Raw genomic sequence first — 17,781 nt, forward strand, 5'->3', positions numbered from 1 at the left:
AATGAATGTCAATAACCTATTAAGTAGTTGAAGAGTTATTTTAACAGATGAAGCACATGAGTTATCAAAAAGTTATATTGAGTTTACATATGTATACTTTGAGAGTACTTTCGAACAGAGGTTAAATAACAAGGCAATCCGTAGTTCATGAGTGGTTACTGAACTTAAGCACATAGAACATCATTCATAAACAAGGCAGCTCGATTTACCATAGTATTTTCGTCTTCAATCCACAAAAATAGAACATGAAACGACGGTAGATTTTAGTCCTCGATCCACAAAATAGCACATCAAAACAACAAGAAACGTATCCGGCTTATTCATATACAAAGATGAGCAACGCCTAATTAAGATCAAGAGCAATCATGTAACCTCGGTTACAGATGATATATTGACTTTTGCAAGCGCCTCCACCAAGAAGTTGCCTCCACATTTTGAATCTTGGTTGTCGACTGCATACTCTGCACCTTCAGTGCTGGATTTGCCATACTCCTTCAACACTGATCTACTATTCCTAACAGTCTGCAATCTGAAGAAGAAGAAAAAAACAAGTTTCGATCTTAATGGAATAAATTCTGCATGGTAATTATGAAATTTAAACCAGAATAAACCTTGCGTTGAAGGATTCAGTCCTATAGCTGGTCAGGCTCCTATTTGCAGTTCTTCTATCATTGTTACTTCCTCGAGCTGACTTGGTCTTGTGCTTGTTGTAATAATTTTTCCTTGCTTTGGGAAGTTGATGGTGATTCTTCTTCACAGTGTGTGATAGTAAGGTGCATGGTGGATCATAGACATCAGGAGCCCATTTCACATGTAACTTGAAGTTCGATGGTGAACCATGCTGTGCGCGATTTCCCTTCATGGCAGAAATAAGCTTTGGGAGCACCTGGAGTAGCAGTATAATAAATACATTAAGGAGAAGTATGAAATTTGCAAACATGAACGTGTATCACACCCATATGGCCAATCCCGCTAAAGAAATTATAATCCAATGAAAGTAGAACCAATTCTTGCGAGTTGCAACTAACATGGTCCTATTTTCTATAAATAGGAGCAAATCATTTTTGTAGACATGAATCGGCTGCATTTATGCAGAGAATGCAAATATGTCTTTTTTGGAGTAATACTAATTAAGGAAGTTCAATCCATATGAAAAATTATAACGAGTTTATTTTCATACTAAAATCTCTTTTTTATGGGCAAAAAAATTCACACGTTCAAAATAAAAATTTGTTTTTTTTTTACCTTTGACAATAAGCTAGCATATCCAAACCGTGTCTAGATGTTAGAATGTGATACTCAGAAAATAATAAATTTGTATGATCTTTCACAGGTAAATTTTCAGTATTACAATCCAAGTATCCAACCAAAGAATTTGAGACACAATTTAGAGTATCAGGAACTCACAGGAAGAGATATTGATCTTTCATATGTAGGATTAGACTTTGTCGAAGAACACTGATTTTCCAATTCAGTGCTTGGTAGGTCACAAGCACCCCCTATAGAAAGGTCACTGTCATCCGCCACCAGTGACAAAGGAAATGTTGCAGATTTGGCCAAGGCCTTCTGTTTCTTCGCATTCCAGCCAGTAGGAAGACAAAAGTCTTGGTGAGTTTCTGTCTTCTTGGGTTCAAGTAAGTTCTCATCTGAAGTCAAATGGCTCAAATCGCAAACAGATAACTGTCCTTGAGGATCATTAATTGACAGAACCAAAGCTTCAGTGTCATCAACCTCATGGATAGCTGCTATCTTGTTCTCATTACAGATAGAAGCAACATTTGAAACCCCTAGCTTTGTGGTCCTGGCAGTCTGATTATTATCCAAATAGACACAAGTTTCTATCATTACATGTGATTTCTCACAGCTGAGACAGTATTCATGCATGCAGACCGTCGTTTCACATGGTGTATCTAAACAAGAGAAACTTCCCATGAAGCTGCTAGTGTACGAAGATCTGCCAAGGGTAAACATTTTGCAAATGATTTCTCATACAATGAACACTATTTTTGTAAATAAAGTCAGGCATTGAAATGAATTTTAACTCATCCTAGGCTATCGAGTAGACATGATAATACCGTAACAGAAGTTCCTGGTGCAAGACTTTGATGATGCACTTATCGTCAAATGTGTAGTTTAATAATACTGAAAAAGCTCAAACATGTTTAATCAAAAGCCATTGAAGCTACTGCATCCATTTCGTTTTAACAATTTTAAACCAATCCTGCATCACAAATGTCCTAAGATCTAGGCATATATGAAATGAACACGGTTATACTAAATTAAACAAGCATGCCAGTGGTGTTACATAGTTTTTTTCTAAAAGAAAACAATACTAACATATCTATAAGATATATATTTGCTGGAATTTCAGAGTTAAGATAAACTAAAATCAGGCTTGAATAAATTAACATAACTGGTCGAGACAAGACATCTCCAGCATACACCTAATTGATTAAAAATCAGACGCTAAAAAGTAAAAATATCTTAACATTTATATGAATACATAAATTAATTGTATGGATCAAACCATGCCTAACCAAGAAAAGGCAAAATTGAGATGAAAGGTCATTATTCCCTTGTAAAGCTTCGGCATCCATACAATTTTTACTTAAATCAGATAGAACACTACATAGTGGATGATTAAACAAACAAAAGTAACAAACTACTCGATAAGAGCATGCAGTTTACCTTATCATCCAAAATACCAGATGTAAATCACAAACAAAAAAGTGCTAAAGATCCTGATTGAGCTTGCCAAAAGTACATCTCATCTCTGTCATGAACAAATTACAATTCCATACTTTCTCACTTGGTTCTAGTATGAGCAAGCCAAAAATAATCATATTAATGAAGTAACTGTGAAGTAAAGCATATCCCTAGTTACAATATGCAAAAGCTTATTTATCTGGAAGCTGCCATAAGCCTCTCCTTGAATAAAGTCATTGTCTGGTTTTGACTCAAAAGCAAAACATGTACTAGATTTTGTTGTTAAAAGGTGCCCCAGCAGTCTGACACAGCAGCTACAATGAATTGGAAAAATCCAACAAAGGCTTGAAATTTAGCGGAAGGTAGAAGAAGCCAGTTGATCGTATAAGTTAAACAATAGCAAGGAGGGCACCGAACAGATCCGAAAGAAAGAAACTGTAACAACTATAAAGACGGTATCTTTCTCAGAGACAAGCGAAAATTGGCAAATATCATCAATTACCTCAGTCCGAAAAGACGCTAGACCGGATCAAACAAATCCCCAACACAGATATCGGCGCCGACGACCAACACAGGAAAAGATCGCAGAGTATTGGAGAAACCCCTAAGGTCGAAGGAGGGAAAAGGGAGAGAGATCGCGAACGAGTAGAGACAGGAAATGAAAAGGAGATCCAGGAAACCGCAACGACGGGATGGGACTGTATCACTGAGTCAGATTGCCGCGCCGACTCCATTTCTCGAGTTGTATGAGGCGATGGGAGCAAGAAGCACCGTCGAAGGAGGTAATCGATGGGATCATGGCGGCGCGTCGAGGAAGGCGCCCTCCGATCACCGAAGGCATGGTCGATGCCCGCGGAGGGAACGCAAGAACCCTGAGATCGAGATCAAAATAGCCCTTTTCCGATATTCTCCGATCTAAATTAGCCACTCCGATGGCGAGACGAAAAAGGCAAAGATCGAGACGAAGGCAATGGGCAGGCGAAAACTTCTCACATGGGAAAGAGAAAATCGTACTGCACCACCGGCAACGGGGGGTTTAGTGCCCATGTCACCGACACGTAGCGCTTCGGAAGAGGCCCGCCCGATGGACACGCCAAAACCACATGCGATCTAATTCCAAGGGTATGACTCATGATTAATCATATTTTAATTGCTATTTTAAAAATGAATAACATATCGCACAGTCACGCACAGGTTGTTTTATTTTATTTTTTTAATTTTCGATTATGTTTTTAGGTAGAGAGCGACTAGTTATTAGAACATCCACAAGGGTTAAAACTCACTATAAATTTCTTCGTTGTCACGTCTGTACCACATCTAAAGTTAAAAATCTCATACCTCTTTCCACTATCAAAAAAAAATCTCTCAACAACTTCTTCATGGGTCCCACATTTTTCATTATATATATTTCACTATCTCTTCTTCATATTTATATTTTATATAATTAAATTTTAATAAAATTTAAATTCATAAATTACTAACATAAGATAAATGTCATAATTAAAAAAATTACATAAATATCACAATACATATATCGCAATTAATAAATTTTTTTTTCACTGATTACAATTATAGCGTGCCCAAATATACTCAACTAAGTCGGCTCGAAGTTTATGATGTAGTTGATTATCACGTAGCTCGTAATTTCTACGGATATATGCTTGAAATTCTTGAGTGGAGCCTTGAAATATTTGTGATTGAGAATCTCCTTCATCGTCCGACCAATTGACTACTGCATCTCCCTCATTCTCAATAATCATGTTGTGCAAAATAATACAGGTATACATGATGTCCTTCAAATTATCATTGTACCAAAATCGTCCTAGACCTTTTATCATTGCCCATCGTGATTGGAGCACCCCAAATGCCCTCTCGACATCCTTTCTCGCAGCCTCCTGTCGTTCCTTAAATATTTTTCTTTTGGGATCCTGGGGGCATGGAAAGCTCTTGACGAAAGTAGCCCATTCTGGATAGATCTCATCGGTCAGATAGTATCCTTTTGTATATTGTGTATTATTAATCGTGAAATTAACCTCGGGTGCATTCCCTTTTAAGACGTCGTTGAATAACGGTGATTTATTAAGCACATTGATATCATTGCGTGACCCTGCAATCCCAAAAAGGCATGTCATATCCACAAGTCCGAAGATGCAACGGCTTCGAGCACAATTGTTGGGACGCCATGATCTCCTCGAGTAAACTGACCTTTCCAAGCGACGGGGTAATTTTTCCATTGTCAATGCATACAATCAAGACTACCCAACATACTGTTGGAAACCATGTCTCTGCTCATGCATTTCAAGCAAGTGTTGGATATCAGCAGCATTAGGTCTTCTTAAATATTGGGCCCCAAACACTTCAATTACACATCGACAAAAGTTGAATAAACATTGGATGGCAGTTGTTTCAGCAATCCGTAGATACTCATCATAATGATCAGCAGGGGCTCCATACGCCAATTGACGAACAGCCGCTGTGCATTTCTGAAGTGGTGACAAACCTTTTTTCCCCGCTGCATTGACCTTCCATTGAAAATATTCGGAATGATTTTTCACGGCATCAACTATACGAAGGAATAACTCTTTTTTCATTCGAAATCGACGTCGAAATATGTCATCAGGATATACCGGATCATCAGAAAAGTAATCATTGAAAAGACGAGCATGTCCAACTTCACGATCCCGATTCAAATACCTTCTTTTATTATTTAAAAAAAACTAAAATAAAAAAAAATAATCAAGGAGCGGCTCCTAAACAGAGAGTCACTCCCTAGTCCCTAAGAGCAACCACAGTGGGAGCTCTTTCCGAGCTCCCACTGTGACGTGGACTTGGTGAAAAACCTCCCATGTACCTCCCTTTCAATGAGTCATTATCCTATTTTCAAAATAAGGGGACGTTTGGTGCAAGAGAATAGGAGTGGGGAATGAGAATGAGAATCATTTATTGTCATTGTTAATGTTTGGATTATAGGAATAGGAATACAAATAAGGGAATGAATCCTTGAAATTGGGTAATAACTCATTTCCATGTACCTCCCTTTCAATGAGTCATTATCCTATTTTCATTAATCAAAATATTCTCTTATTCCAAAAATATCTTTGACCTAAAACTAAAATTTTCTCCCTTAATATCAAATATCAAAATATATTTATTTATTTTTTCTTTCATATCACTTCTCCTTGTTCTCTCTCATCATGTTTTCTCTCTCATCATTTTATTACACACTTTCTCTCTCCTTAATCTCTTCTATCACATTCTCTTTCCTCTTTTTTTTCTCATTACACTTTTTCTCTCAGCATGCTTTCTCTCTCCTCAATCTTTCCATCGCACTCTCTTATTTTTTTCTCATCATACTTTCTCTCTCATTAATCTCTCTCGTCACTTTCTTTTCTTTTTTTTCTCATTACACTTCTGCTCTCATCACACTTTCGCTCTCTTCAATCTCTCTTGTCACACTCCCTCATTTTTTTCCTCAACACACTTTCTCTCTCATCATACTTTTTCTCTCCTCAATCTCTCACATTACATTCACTGTTCTCTTTTTCTCTCATCACACTTTCTCTCTCCTCAATCTCTCCCATCACACTCACTGTTCACTTTCTCTCTCATCATACTTTCCCCCTGACTATACTTTCTCTCTCCTCAATCTTTCTCATCACACTCTCTCTTCTCATTATATTTTCTCTCTCATCCCACTCTCTCTCTCTCACCGTACTTTCTCTCTCATCATTTTCTTTAATCATATTTTTCTCTTATATTAATTTTTCTTTCACATTTAATTTTTTCTCTTATTTTCCTTTAAGGGTAAAAAATAAAATTTTAATTTATTCCGATAGAAAATATGCAACTAAACAAATATTACTTTTAAGAGTGATATCCATGCTCATACTCATTCTCATTCCACAATATAATGATTCCTATTTTGATTTCTATTCCTAAAAAAGAATCAAACGTCCCTTAAGTTTATTTTGAAAAAGTATGGGTTCTAAGGAGTTGTTGAGAAAATTTTAATAGGGAAGAAATAAATGAGATTTTTACTTAATATGACAATGATATGTCAGAGTGGAAACTCTTTAAAGCTCCCCACTTGAAGATGCTCTTAGTTCTTGTGATTTTTAAATACAAGTTATCTCCTTCGTTATGATTATTTTATATGTAAAAAAAAACTTAAAAGGGTGTCTCATTTTTCACTTATCGTCAAATTAACACCTCTTTTATAAAAATTACCAAATGAACACTCTAATCTCCACATGTCATGTTGGTGTAGTTACTATCTACGTCAATATTTATTCTAATAGGTATTTGGATCCATTCTTAGCATATGTAAAATATTTGATTAAATACCTGATCTTTCTCATACATAAAGTTATTATGCTAAGGTAAAATATCTCTATAATTTATCTATATCTTATCGCAGGACCTATAATATTAGACTATTTAAAATAAGTGAAATCATCTTTTGCTCCAATCAAATGAACAATCTAATATCTATTTTATTCTAAAAATATCCTTACTTCAACTTATAGCAACTACTACACTACTGTAATAATCCTGACTTCCAATACTATATTGTAACAACTAAGACTAATTACTATAATACTATAACGGTTTTTATGTTCAATCATATTATAACAATTATGATTAATTATCATAATATATGCATTTATTTCTAATATTATTGTACCAACTACGATTAATTGCTACAACATTTAATAGTTATAGACTAGCTGCTACAACATATAATAACATTGTCCTTATGTAGGATTGAGTTGTTATTATGGAGCAGAGTTGTTATCATAGGATAAGATTCGAATTTTGATAAAGTTAAGGAAAAAATGTCTCCACATATTAATCAACTACAACTTTTCAATTTATCTACTCACATATAGTTGTGAGACAATGACATATTCTACCTTTTTACTACCATGATATGATATTATTATAGTATTATAGTAGCCATTAAATTGTCGTTGTAACTATTTTAAAATTATGTTGATCAACTGAAAATGATTTTAATGAATTTAAATAATTTTTAATTAAGTTGGTAAATAATATTTTAATATAATAACATTTAGTATTTAGAATTCAAGATTTTAAATTTAAAAGTGATCGAAGTTTAAATAATTTTGATTAATTATAATTAAAATTGAAATTAAATAGTTAAAATTTAAAATTATAGTAATTAATAAATAGATAATATTGAAATAAGGATTATTTTTAATATAAAATATCAATATCCTTTTGATTTTGTTTAAAGGACGTTTGTATCATGATTTGTATAATTTGGAAGTTCTTTTTATTTTTTATGTGTTTGTGAGCATGTGAAAAAGGTGACTCTCTCACCTATTTATGGTGACCAAGTAGGATGAGAGGGGTTTTATTTATGAAGAATTATTTTTTCGGAGATTTAATTTTTACTTTCATATTATAATCTATTATCCAAGTACTTAGAGAGTCAGATATTTTTTGATTTTTTTTATTTGTAATCTAGGTATCGGGTGGATATTCCACTGCAACATTAATCGGGTTTAGTGATCGATAATTATGTGTGGTATCAGTTTGATTTAATTCTTTAATTTAGTCAAAAATAAGCATCCTACTTTGACTCGTTCGTTTGGAAAAATCTGAATTATCTGTCAATGGTTTTATTATTCCAAAGTTTCTCACGTTCTATTTTTGACCAGAGGAAATCGATCTTTTCTCTACCTTTATTAAATAGACAAATTGAACTTCACACGAGAAGACAGAATCATATTTCCGCTTCTTGAAATTGTACCGACCTAATTTTTTTGAAAAAAATCCAAATTATTTGTCCTTCCGTTGGTGAGAGTGGGTAAATTACTTATAAATATAAAATTAATCGTTTTCTAATCTTTCAACTTAGTAGTAAAATTATAATAAATTAAATAAACAATTAATAAAAATAAAATTAAAAAGATTAAAAATTATTAGATTATAACCTATACGGTTGTTAATCTAAAGTAAATAAAAATATTAAAAAATCTCCTTTATTTAAGACGAATAAACCACTTACACTCAATGCTTAGAAATATGTTAGGAAATGAATACAGAAGTTGTTAAATATTTCCTATATCTAGGATATTTTTAAAATCCTTGGAAAATATTATTCGTAGCTTAAAGATACCTTCAAAGTGGTCTAAGACATCTTCCATTGAATATATTTTATTCATCAAGGATAAAACTTTATCCTTAGATAACGGTTAAAGAAGGCGCCTTTTATGAGACATTGAAAGCGCCTTCCAGTCCATGAAAGGCGTCTTCTTCAAGGCAGTGACTTCCAACCCATGAAGCCTTAAAGTCGCTTTATCTTCTTCGCGTGGATGATGCTTTGGTTATCTAGAGTTGAGCTCATTCAAACTCAACTCCGACCTTCTCCTCAAGCAAGCTTCCTCCCTGACTTCTCGTCCATCGATGTACTCTTCCGTAGGCCGTAGCTCCTCACCTCTTGGATACACCGAACCTGTCGACTCTATTCTCGTGTCATTATTGTCATATGCTGTGTTATCCGCTCGACTTCTTGTGCTCCTAAATTTCTACTTACTTAAACACAATACATCAAATGCATATAGAACCTAACTTAACTCGATTAATCATATCAAAACAAACCCGACTACTTACACAAATTATCTTAGATTTTATTTTTTAACTAAAGGATATTTTTAAATATGTTTATTGAATAGTATTTAAGGGTAGTTGCAACGATGGATTTACAAAACCTAAGAAGTTGGGTTTACAAAATCCAATGGCATTACACGTGTTGTAAAAATTGAGGATACAAGAATCCGACATCCAAAATGGGATGTTGGGTTCATAGTGTTTTTCTCATTGTAATGATTTATTTGTTAATGTTGTAAATTATTAAATTTTCAATAATATTTGTATAATATTATTTTGTTCATAAATAAATTTAGTGAAAATAAAAAGAGAGTTAATTATTATATATTAATTACTAAATTAATAATTTATTTAAAAATATTAAATAAAACTAATATATATTATTAATAAATTAATTAATATGTATATTATAAATATATCTTTATGATAATATATAAATAAATATTAAATAAAGATAGTAAGTAGAAAATATAGATAATGATGTGATGGTCCAATATAAAATTGTTTGTTGGGTTTATGATTGTAGGAAGAGATTTATAAAAGTTGTAGATTTTTTATTTTTGATGTGACAATGATGTTATATAGTAGGTCCTATAATGAAGTTAGGTTTGTAAATTTAAGGTTGCGATTATCCTAAAGAGACAAAATGAATTTCACGTGAAAAAATGAAAACATATTTCTGTTACTGAATTGATGTGAAAAAAGTAATTCGGACTTATTTTTAAAATTTAGATATTCTAAATTATTTAATAATTTTAATAAAACAATTAATATACATCAAGCTAGATAGATTAGATAGTATTGAATCATTAGATAGATTAAAATATTTAAAAATATATATAGTTGCATTCTTCTAGAAATTAATATGTTCATTCAGCTGCCAATAAGTATTACAACGCGTGCAAGCGATCAAATAGTTAATACAAGTATCCAATAGCGGTTACAATATATTTAAGATAAATTAGGATTTATAATTTAAGATTTACATGGTATTATATAAAAATTATCAGTACTTCTTTAGAGTGTATTTAGAATTTAAAATTTAGCTTTAGAATTTAAAAACTTAATCAAATTTATGCAAACTCTATCGAAATCATTTTAAAATAATTATAAAAATTATAAGATAGTTGCTACCATTCTAAATCCAAAATTCACCTTAAATATACTTTAGTAGTTATTAGATAACCTGTTCACGTTGTACTAGTTATTGAAGCTTCTAACTACTACAACACTGAGTTAAACGGTATTTTTGAAATAAAATCATCCCTTTGAGTTTATCTGCCTTTTGATTTTTGCTTAAATCATTTTTTAAAATTTCTCTGGCTTCTAGCAAATTTATAATTTTCTTGCTACATAATAAATAAATTCAAAAAAGTAACACTCAAGTAGACAAATAAACCTCTGTTTTTTTTTCACCAGCTATAAAAATATAATGGCAGCAACCAGTAGAAGACAAACATACATTGACTTTGTGCAAGCTACCAAACGAACCAAAACGGAGGGCTAAACACGTAAAGAGAAAGAGACAAAGTCGAAAAGAGTCAATAAAATTTGAGCTTCTCAATGAACAAAAAAAAGGATTCAGTGCCATTTCTTTATGCACGCAAAGAGAGGTTTTGGAGAAGCAAATAACATTTAACTTTCCTAAAATTCCTCCCTCGGCCGCTTAACTACGTGCCTTAATCATCAAGGCAAAAGAAAGCCTTCTTCACCCACATAAGTAGTATATGTTTCTTTGAGTCTTTTTAGGCTGATGCAGTCTCTATCTTAGAGTTCTTTTTGTAACTTTGTTCTTTTTCTTCTTCTTCCTTCCTTGGGCTCATTGTTAATCCATTTGCTTCCGAGAGAGCTGGGTGAGATTGGTGTGGTTGCCTCACTCCCTTTACATTGTGGCTTTGTGCCTCCTGCTAACATTGTAGGCTAATCTTTTAGCATAATGCCATGTAAATTGAAAGCTTAATAAACAGTTTGAGCTAGATGCCCAAGTTGTTATAAAGAGAAGGTAATGAGCATCCAACTACCTCTCTTATCATCCATTGTTCGAAAATGGCAACATAGAAAAGTTTCAAGAACAAGGCAAAGGAATCCAGCTATATGGAGTTATGGACTCGACTGTAGTGACTTCAGCTCTTCTTTAACAAGCAGAGCAAAAGGCTGTGCTTCTGCAGACAAGACCAGAGTGCTGCAAAGGAATGTCTGACAGTAGCTCTTTCGACCAAGGGAACCCCTTAGGCTCTTCTTTACCAAATAGAGTAAAAAAGTTGCTCTGCTCTTACACCCCCATAAACAGGAATTCCTATCAGAGCTATAGTACACAGCTTCTAGCTGAGAGGTCAGCTTCAGCATCTTGGCAGTAAAATTATTCAGTGGTGTTGTGTGGTATTATATTCAATCAAGATCGAGGAAACATTGATTCATCCAAACATATTTCAATCTATTTTGTTGATCAAAAACGACTACTAAAGCAAATGTTTGGTAGTGTTGAGGACGAAAAGGAAGATCCTTGTGAAAGTTTACCTGTTGGCATTGTAAGAAGAGGACCTTTTCAGGCATGGGAACTCGTCTCGGCCATAACTCGCCTTCTTGGTTTCGATCAAGCTCCCGCTGAAGTATTCTTTGCCGTCGGTGAATCCGTCCGTTTCCTTCTTGCCCCCTGAACCCGACCCAACGCGAGCAGCCGGTCCCTGCTTGCTCTGTGCTGGCGTCTGCGCCGACACCGAGAGGCCGTGGCGGTCCTTCGTGTTGATGGAGCCGCACGAGAGAAGTTGCATTAGCACGGTCGAGGCTCGCATCCGCCCGCTCGCGGATGTCCCCGCCGTCCTCCCCTGGCCCTCGGACCCAGCGGCGACGGCAGTGATGGCACGGCCGTCCGCCTTGATTAGCTTCTCCAGAGTCTCCGAACTCGACGACGACAGCGGAGGTGAGATATCCTCCGGCTCCAGCTCCGTGGTCGGTGGACCCTCTTCTTCCGCCCTCGGGACTGCCGATCGCCGCCTGTTCCTCCCGTCGTCCGTCTGCGTCGATGCGTCGGCCGCCAGGTCGGTCTTATAGACCTTGTATTCGTTGAGGTCGAAGGAGCCCCAGGGCGCCCTCTTTCTTCTAATCTGCAAGCTCTCGAAATCGTCGTGCACGGATTTGGGAACCTGCAGCGGCTTCTCGGAGGCAGGAACTGCCGCACTGTCTTCCTGGAAGCAGGGAGAGGCGAGAGGTTGGAAGAGCTCCGAACCCTTGAGAACGTACTCATGGCCATGCGTCGGGTGGATCAGATCATCCTCGGTGAGGTCGTGCCACACGAATCCATTCTTGTAGCTCCTGAAACATTCTCAATCCAATAAGAAGACGAAACCAAAATCAGCGTAGCAAATCTCGATTCAGCCACACCTTTTAGAAGACCACGAATACAAATTAGCCATCCCCTTGCCTCTGAGGAAGCTGAGGCGGTCGATCACATCTAGAAAACAACAAATCTCATGCAAAGAACAATGGGGCTTTCCATAGATTAGGCGGAGAGCATGGAGCATACCTCGGAGGTAGAGGCCGTCGGCGGAGGAGAGAGTGACCTCCATGAAGTGGGGGTGCTCCAACTGGCCACTGCGGGAGGATAGATAGTAAACGACAGGGACCTTCGTGGGCTTAGGTTCCTTCCAGACCTTGGTCCTCTCGGGGCTGGTGTCCTGATCCTTCCACTGCCGCAGGGGCTCCATTCTCCCACGCGAGGAAGCCAGCGCCATTGTTCTTGCTGTTGCTGTTGCAAAATGGAGCAAGGCTGGATGAGTAGGCTTCTTCCTTATACCAGGCGATAGATAGCTTGGGAACAAAGCCGAGGGCGGAGATAGAGTCAAAGGCGAAGAAGAAGAAGAAGACAGCGTGAAGGGTGAGGGTGAGAGGAAGGCGGAGGGAGAGGCGGAGAACACGTGTCGTGGACTGATGAGCTGCAAGGACAACCACGATGTGGAAGAAATGGTCGCATCCTTTAAAGCCATTAATATGGACTTTGTAGCACGATTAACAACCTACAGTGAATTCAAATTATGCGAAGAAAGTCGAATCATCTTAGTATTTATGATTTAATCCCAACTATAATATATTTATATGTAAAATTTAAAGATATTGAAATTTTGAGTTGATCGCATGGTGTTCTGATCATCAATGAGAAAATTTTATGAAATTAGATCCATTATTTCAGGATTAGTCAATAAATCTAATTAAATTTATTATTTTTAATTCTTATAATTATGATATAGTAATAAGATATTTAAGTTATCATTCAAATATTAATAATTCAAATTTATAATATTTTTAATGGGACGTGCAGCCAAATGATGGATTTTTGACTATCCATGACGAACACTTTTAATTTATCTGATATCGATAGAAAAATTCTATAATATCAAATCAATTATCCCAAATTAATTAATATATTATTATTTTTTCTTATAAGGACATCATACTGTATAAATGATATATTGTCTTTTACGGAAATTACTTTTGAATGATAATAATGGTTTGAAATCTTACAAATTACTCTAAATTATATTTTTTTAGTCTTAAACGAGGTTATTATAGATTTCGCTTAATAATTTGTTGCAGATTACTAAACAGAATGTTAATATATTATGTACTATATAATTCAACTAGAGTTAAAAAATTACAATAACTACTAAACCGATATAATATGAATATTAAATCTTAATTTTTAAAAGACTGTAACTTTCAATGGGGATTGAATCATACGACACACATCTTAATTATATAATGAAACTCATAATCATGCGATTTTCCAACTCAAAAAATATTTAATTTTTTTAGGTTACAGATAATTTGGTTCTCAGCATCGCCATGAAATCGATACGTTAAAACTCATTTGATTTAAATGAGTGAAGTATAATTGTATTAATTGATAAGAGGCGTTATTTTCATTACAAAATCACGATTCGATTAAAAAAAAAATAGTCCTTTGACTTTTCCCAATAAAAAACAAAGAAATATTTTGTTTGAAAATTTATTTTTATGATTTCGTAGATATATTTTTTTAATTATATATATAAGTACTCTGACAGGATCAGCTAATCCAATTGCGTGCGTCTTGTGTTTTTATAAGATGGTAAAATTACCATTTTACCCTACAGGCGGGAGAGGTTCATTTGTATTTTGAAAATACCATTTATGAGCCCATTTAGATTTCCAACTTGCCCAATATGCACACGCTACTTTTAATATAAAAGACGCATTCACTTATGCGCTCTTCCCATCATATTAAATTTATTTTTACTCTTTATCCTGTGTTTTTTCCCTTTTTTTTTTTTTATACAGGAACATCTGTATGTATAAATTTTCATATAAGTCCATGTTGAATCTAACATGAACTTGATATGATTCATATTAGGCATATATTAGGATTAGTCGATTGTTTCTCATTATATATTTTAAGATTTCTAGAAAAGCTAAAATAAGTAATGGAAGTTACCGTTAGATTTTTTATAGTCTCAGAAATTCATAAGACCTAAAATTTATCAAAAATCCATTGATAGTTAGGCATGCCATTTTAGACCCATTTTAGATCATGTGGGTTTTTGAAACTGCAAGGAATTCAACGATGTCATCCATTGTTTATTTCAACTTCTCCGGAGATGTTAAAATAGTATTGAAAGAATCGGTTCCAAACCCTAACGTGGGGCTAATATGATTCATATCAAGCCCACGTTGGAGTTTAGACACAATTCTTCCTCCCTAAAAAGCCTAAATATGCAATAAAAGACACTATTGTACTCCTTGCAGTCTTATAAATTCACAAGACATGAAATGAGTTAAATGGTCAAAATCCACTAATAGATCTAGACATGCCCAATTGTATCCATTTTAAGTCCTTTGGATTTCTAAGGTTGCAAGGACTCCAACGATATTCTCTATTGCTTATTTTGGTTTCTTCGAAGGTGTTAAAATATTATTGGAAGAATCAGCTCTAAACCCTAATATGGACTTAATATTGTAGATATCAAAACTCAATGTGTCCATAATGGATTTTGGTCAAAATCCACTAATGGACTTATACAAGTCTGATTGGATCTATTTCGTGCCATGCAAATTCCTGATATTGCAAGGATTCTAATAATGTCCTCCATTGCTTATTTTGACTTCTCGAATGTGTTAAAATGTAATCAGGAATAATCGACTCAAAACCCTAATGTGAGCCCGATATAAATTATATCAGGCTCAATGTAGGCATCATATGATTCATATCATACTCAACATGTTCATCAATTGGATCTATTTCAGGTCCTGTAAATTTCTGAAACTACAAGGAATCCAACGATGTCCTCCGTTGCTTATTTCGACTTCTTAAATGTGTTAAAATATAATAAGGAAGAATTGACTCTAAACCCCAATGTGGGTATGATATAAATCATATTAGACCTAACATGTCCATCAGTGAATTTCTGTCAAAATCCACTAATGGACCTAAACAAGTCTGATTAGCTCATTTCAAGTTATGTGGATTTCTGAGACTGAAAGATGTCGGTGCAAAAAATAACAGATGATCGAACCTAAGTTTTGATTATGATAAAGGGTTCAAAGTTAAGGTTTCTTGTTATCTAACAAGTTGAACTGAGTGTACAGGAAAGTCTTAAGTGATCTTAGGCAATGAAAGTCCTAGTTGTGGTTAGGCAGGTGGAAAGTTCTAGTTGCGGTTAGGCAACGAAGTCCTGATCCGGAGGACTGGGCGAAGTCTTGGTGGGTCGAGGACTTTGGGCGAAATCCTAGAGTCAAGGACTTTAGGTGAAAACTCTGGGGGTCACGGACGGCAGATAGAAGACTAGACGAATCGTGGATCTGACGTTCAGCATGAAATCCTGAAGTCTCAGATGTTGAGTAAAAGTCGAGAAGGTCTAGAATACCTATCTGGTAAATTCTCCTGAGAGGAGTAGGTGAAGATGCATTCCCCAAAGAAGGAATAGTAGGGGTTGGTCCAACTTAGAGTTTAATGCGAAACTCAAAGTTAGGACCGGACAGTCATCCGGAGGTTGTCAAGGACTTTTTATATATTGTTTGTTTATAATTCTAATTCTGTTTTGCAGGAAACTAACATTTTTGCAGGTAAAGGTTTTTACCTTGTTCCGTCAATCGAATGTCGGGATTAGTTGACCGAACCCCAAAGATCATATCAGCTCACAATTAAGTTTCAACCAAAGGATCGGTCGACCGAACCTCGGGTTTAGTTGACCGAACGGTGCATAAACTGCAAGTTGATCAGACCGGGTTAATCAAACCAGATAAGTCGAGGAACATCAAAGGTTTGATCGACCAAATGGCGAGATCAGTCGACCGAATGAAAACTTCTATCCGAAGAGGCAACATCTGGACGGAAAGCTGGGCGGATTCAGAAGGATCGATCGATCGATCAGGGAGGATCGGTCGACTGATCAACCTCAAGTCAAATAGTGATCCCGAGATTAGTGGATCTGGATCAGGTTCAACTCGACCATAAAAAGGGGTTCGACCAGCAACTTCGAGTGCATTCATTTAGAACAACTTCCGCTTTTGCGCACTGCTCTGGAATGATTCAAGAACGCCCAAACGCTGCTCTGACAATCGACAAACAATTTATTATTCTTTTGTTGTCAGTAACTACATTTTTATAGCTATTGTATTTCAAATTGTAATCTTATTCGAGCTATTAGTGATTGTCCAACGAAAACGATCAACGATTACAGATCTTGGAGTAGGAGTCATCAAAAGACTCCGAACCAAGTAAACGAAAAGTGTCAGCATTGCTTTTACTTTCATTCTTTCATTCTTTCATTTCCGCTGCGTTTATTCTGTGTTATTTGAAAACGTGAAAAAGCCACGAGTGATATTCACCCCCCTTTAGCGCTTTTGATCCTACAATTGGTATCAGAGCGGGGCTTCCCTGAATCGGTACAACTACCGTTTGAACATTCTTTGTCATTGCTTTCTCGTTCGTTTTTTGTACAACGCCTTTTTTCATTTACAAATTTTTGTCATAAGTCAGAATTAGTCTAATAATCTCTCCTGACAAATTTATCAATTTTTTTCTAGAAATTGGTGCAACATCAGTCGAGCCACTTTTTTTTGTATATTCTCTTTTATACCGTACTACTAATCCAAGACTAAGTCTTGGAACAAGTTTCATCATTTTTTTGTACGAGATTTTCTATCAATGGCCCACCAAGAAGGCTACAGTATCGCTCGCCTGCCTCTTTTCTCCGGCGAGAAGTTCGGATACTGGAAAAGTCAGATGGAGTACTATCTTAAGACCCAAGTGGAAATATGGATCATAATCTAATTGAATTCACGTTTCCCACAGAACATAGAGTACTCATCTCTTGCGACGAGTGAGATTCACCAACAAAGAGGAAGATCGAGGCGGATACAAAAGTGACATGTACCCTACAATGTGGCTTAACTAAAGAAGAGTTG

At 35.4% G+C, this 17,781-nt stretch overlaps 3 protein-coding genes across 5 annotated transcripts; all 3 read right to left on the reverse strand.

Moving 5' to 3' along the window:
• Positions 1 to 183: 183 nt before the first annotated feature.
• LOC122050075 lies at positions 184 to 3,728 on the reverse strand. 2 transcript variants are annotated; one of them, XM_042611099.1, is made up of 5 exons: positions 3,209 to 3,728; positions 2,076 to 2,142; positions 1,408 to 1,954; positions 612 to 886; positions 184 to 529 (listed from the first exon to the last, which is right to left on the reverse strand). In XM_042611099.1, the coding sequence occupies exons 3-5, from the start codon at positions 1,930 to 1,932 to the stop codon at positions 364 to 366; spliced, it is 966 nt and encodes a 321-aa protein (XP_042467033.1). In that variant the 5' UTR covers positions 1,933 to 1,954; positions 2,076 to 2,142; positions 3,209 to 3,728; the 3' UTR covers positions 184 to 363. The 2 variants fall into 2 exon arrangements, with proteins under 2 accessions (XP_042467033.1, XP_042467032.1); XM_042611098.1 differs by lacking the exon at positions 2,076 to 2,142 and having other exon boundaries at positions 3,209 to 3,727.
• A 534-nt stretch (positions 3,729 to 4,262) lies between these two features.
• Positions 4,263 to 5,297, reverse strand: LOC122026452. Its single transcript, XM_042585226.1, has 2 exons — positions 4,985 to 5,297; positions 4,263 to 4,813 (listed from the first exon to the last, which is right to left on the reverse strand). Exons 1-2 carry the CDS (start codon positions 5,295 to 5,297, stop codon positions 4,263 to 4,265), a joined length of 864 nt encoding a protein of 287 aa, XP_042441160.1.
• Positions 5,298 to 10,870: 5,573 nt separating this feature from the next.
• On the reverse strand, positions 10,871 to 13,290 carry LOC122050101 (protein SOSEKI 5-like). 2 transcript variants are annotated; one of them, XM_042611101.1, is made up of 4 exons: positions 12,866 to 13,290; positions 12,724 to 12,793; positions 11,860 to 12,654; positions 10,871 to 11,246 (listed from the first exon to the last, which is right to left on the reverse strand). In XM_042611101.1, exons 1-4 carry the CDS (start codon positions 13,071 to 13,073, stop codon positions 11,225 to 11,227), a joined length of 1,095 nt encoding a protein of 364 aa, XP_042467035.1. In that variant the 5' UTR covers positions 13,074 to 13,290; the 3' UTR covers positions 10,871 to 11,224. The 2 variants fall into 2 exon arrangements, with proteins under 2 accessions (XP_042467035.1, XP_042467034.1); XM_042611100.1 differs by having other exon boundaries at positions 10,871 to 11,249.
• Between the last annotated feature and the right edge of the window lie 4,491 nt (positions 13,291 to 17,781).

This window comes from Zingiber officinale, chromosome 1B (assembly GCF_018446385.1).
Source record: "Zingiber officinale cultivar Zhangliang chromosome 1B, Zo_v1.1, whole genome shotgun sequence".
Taxonomy (NCBI): Eukaryota; Viridiplantae; Streptophyta; class Magnoliopsida; order Zingiberales; family Zingiberaceae; genus Zingiber; species Zingiber officinale.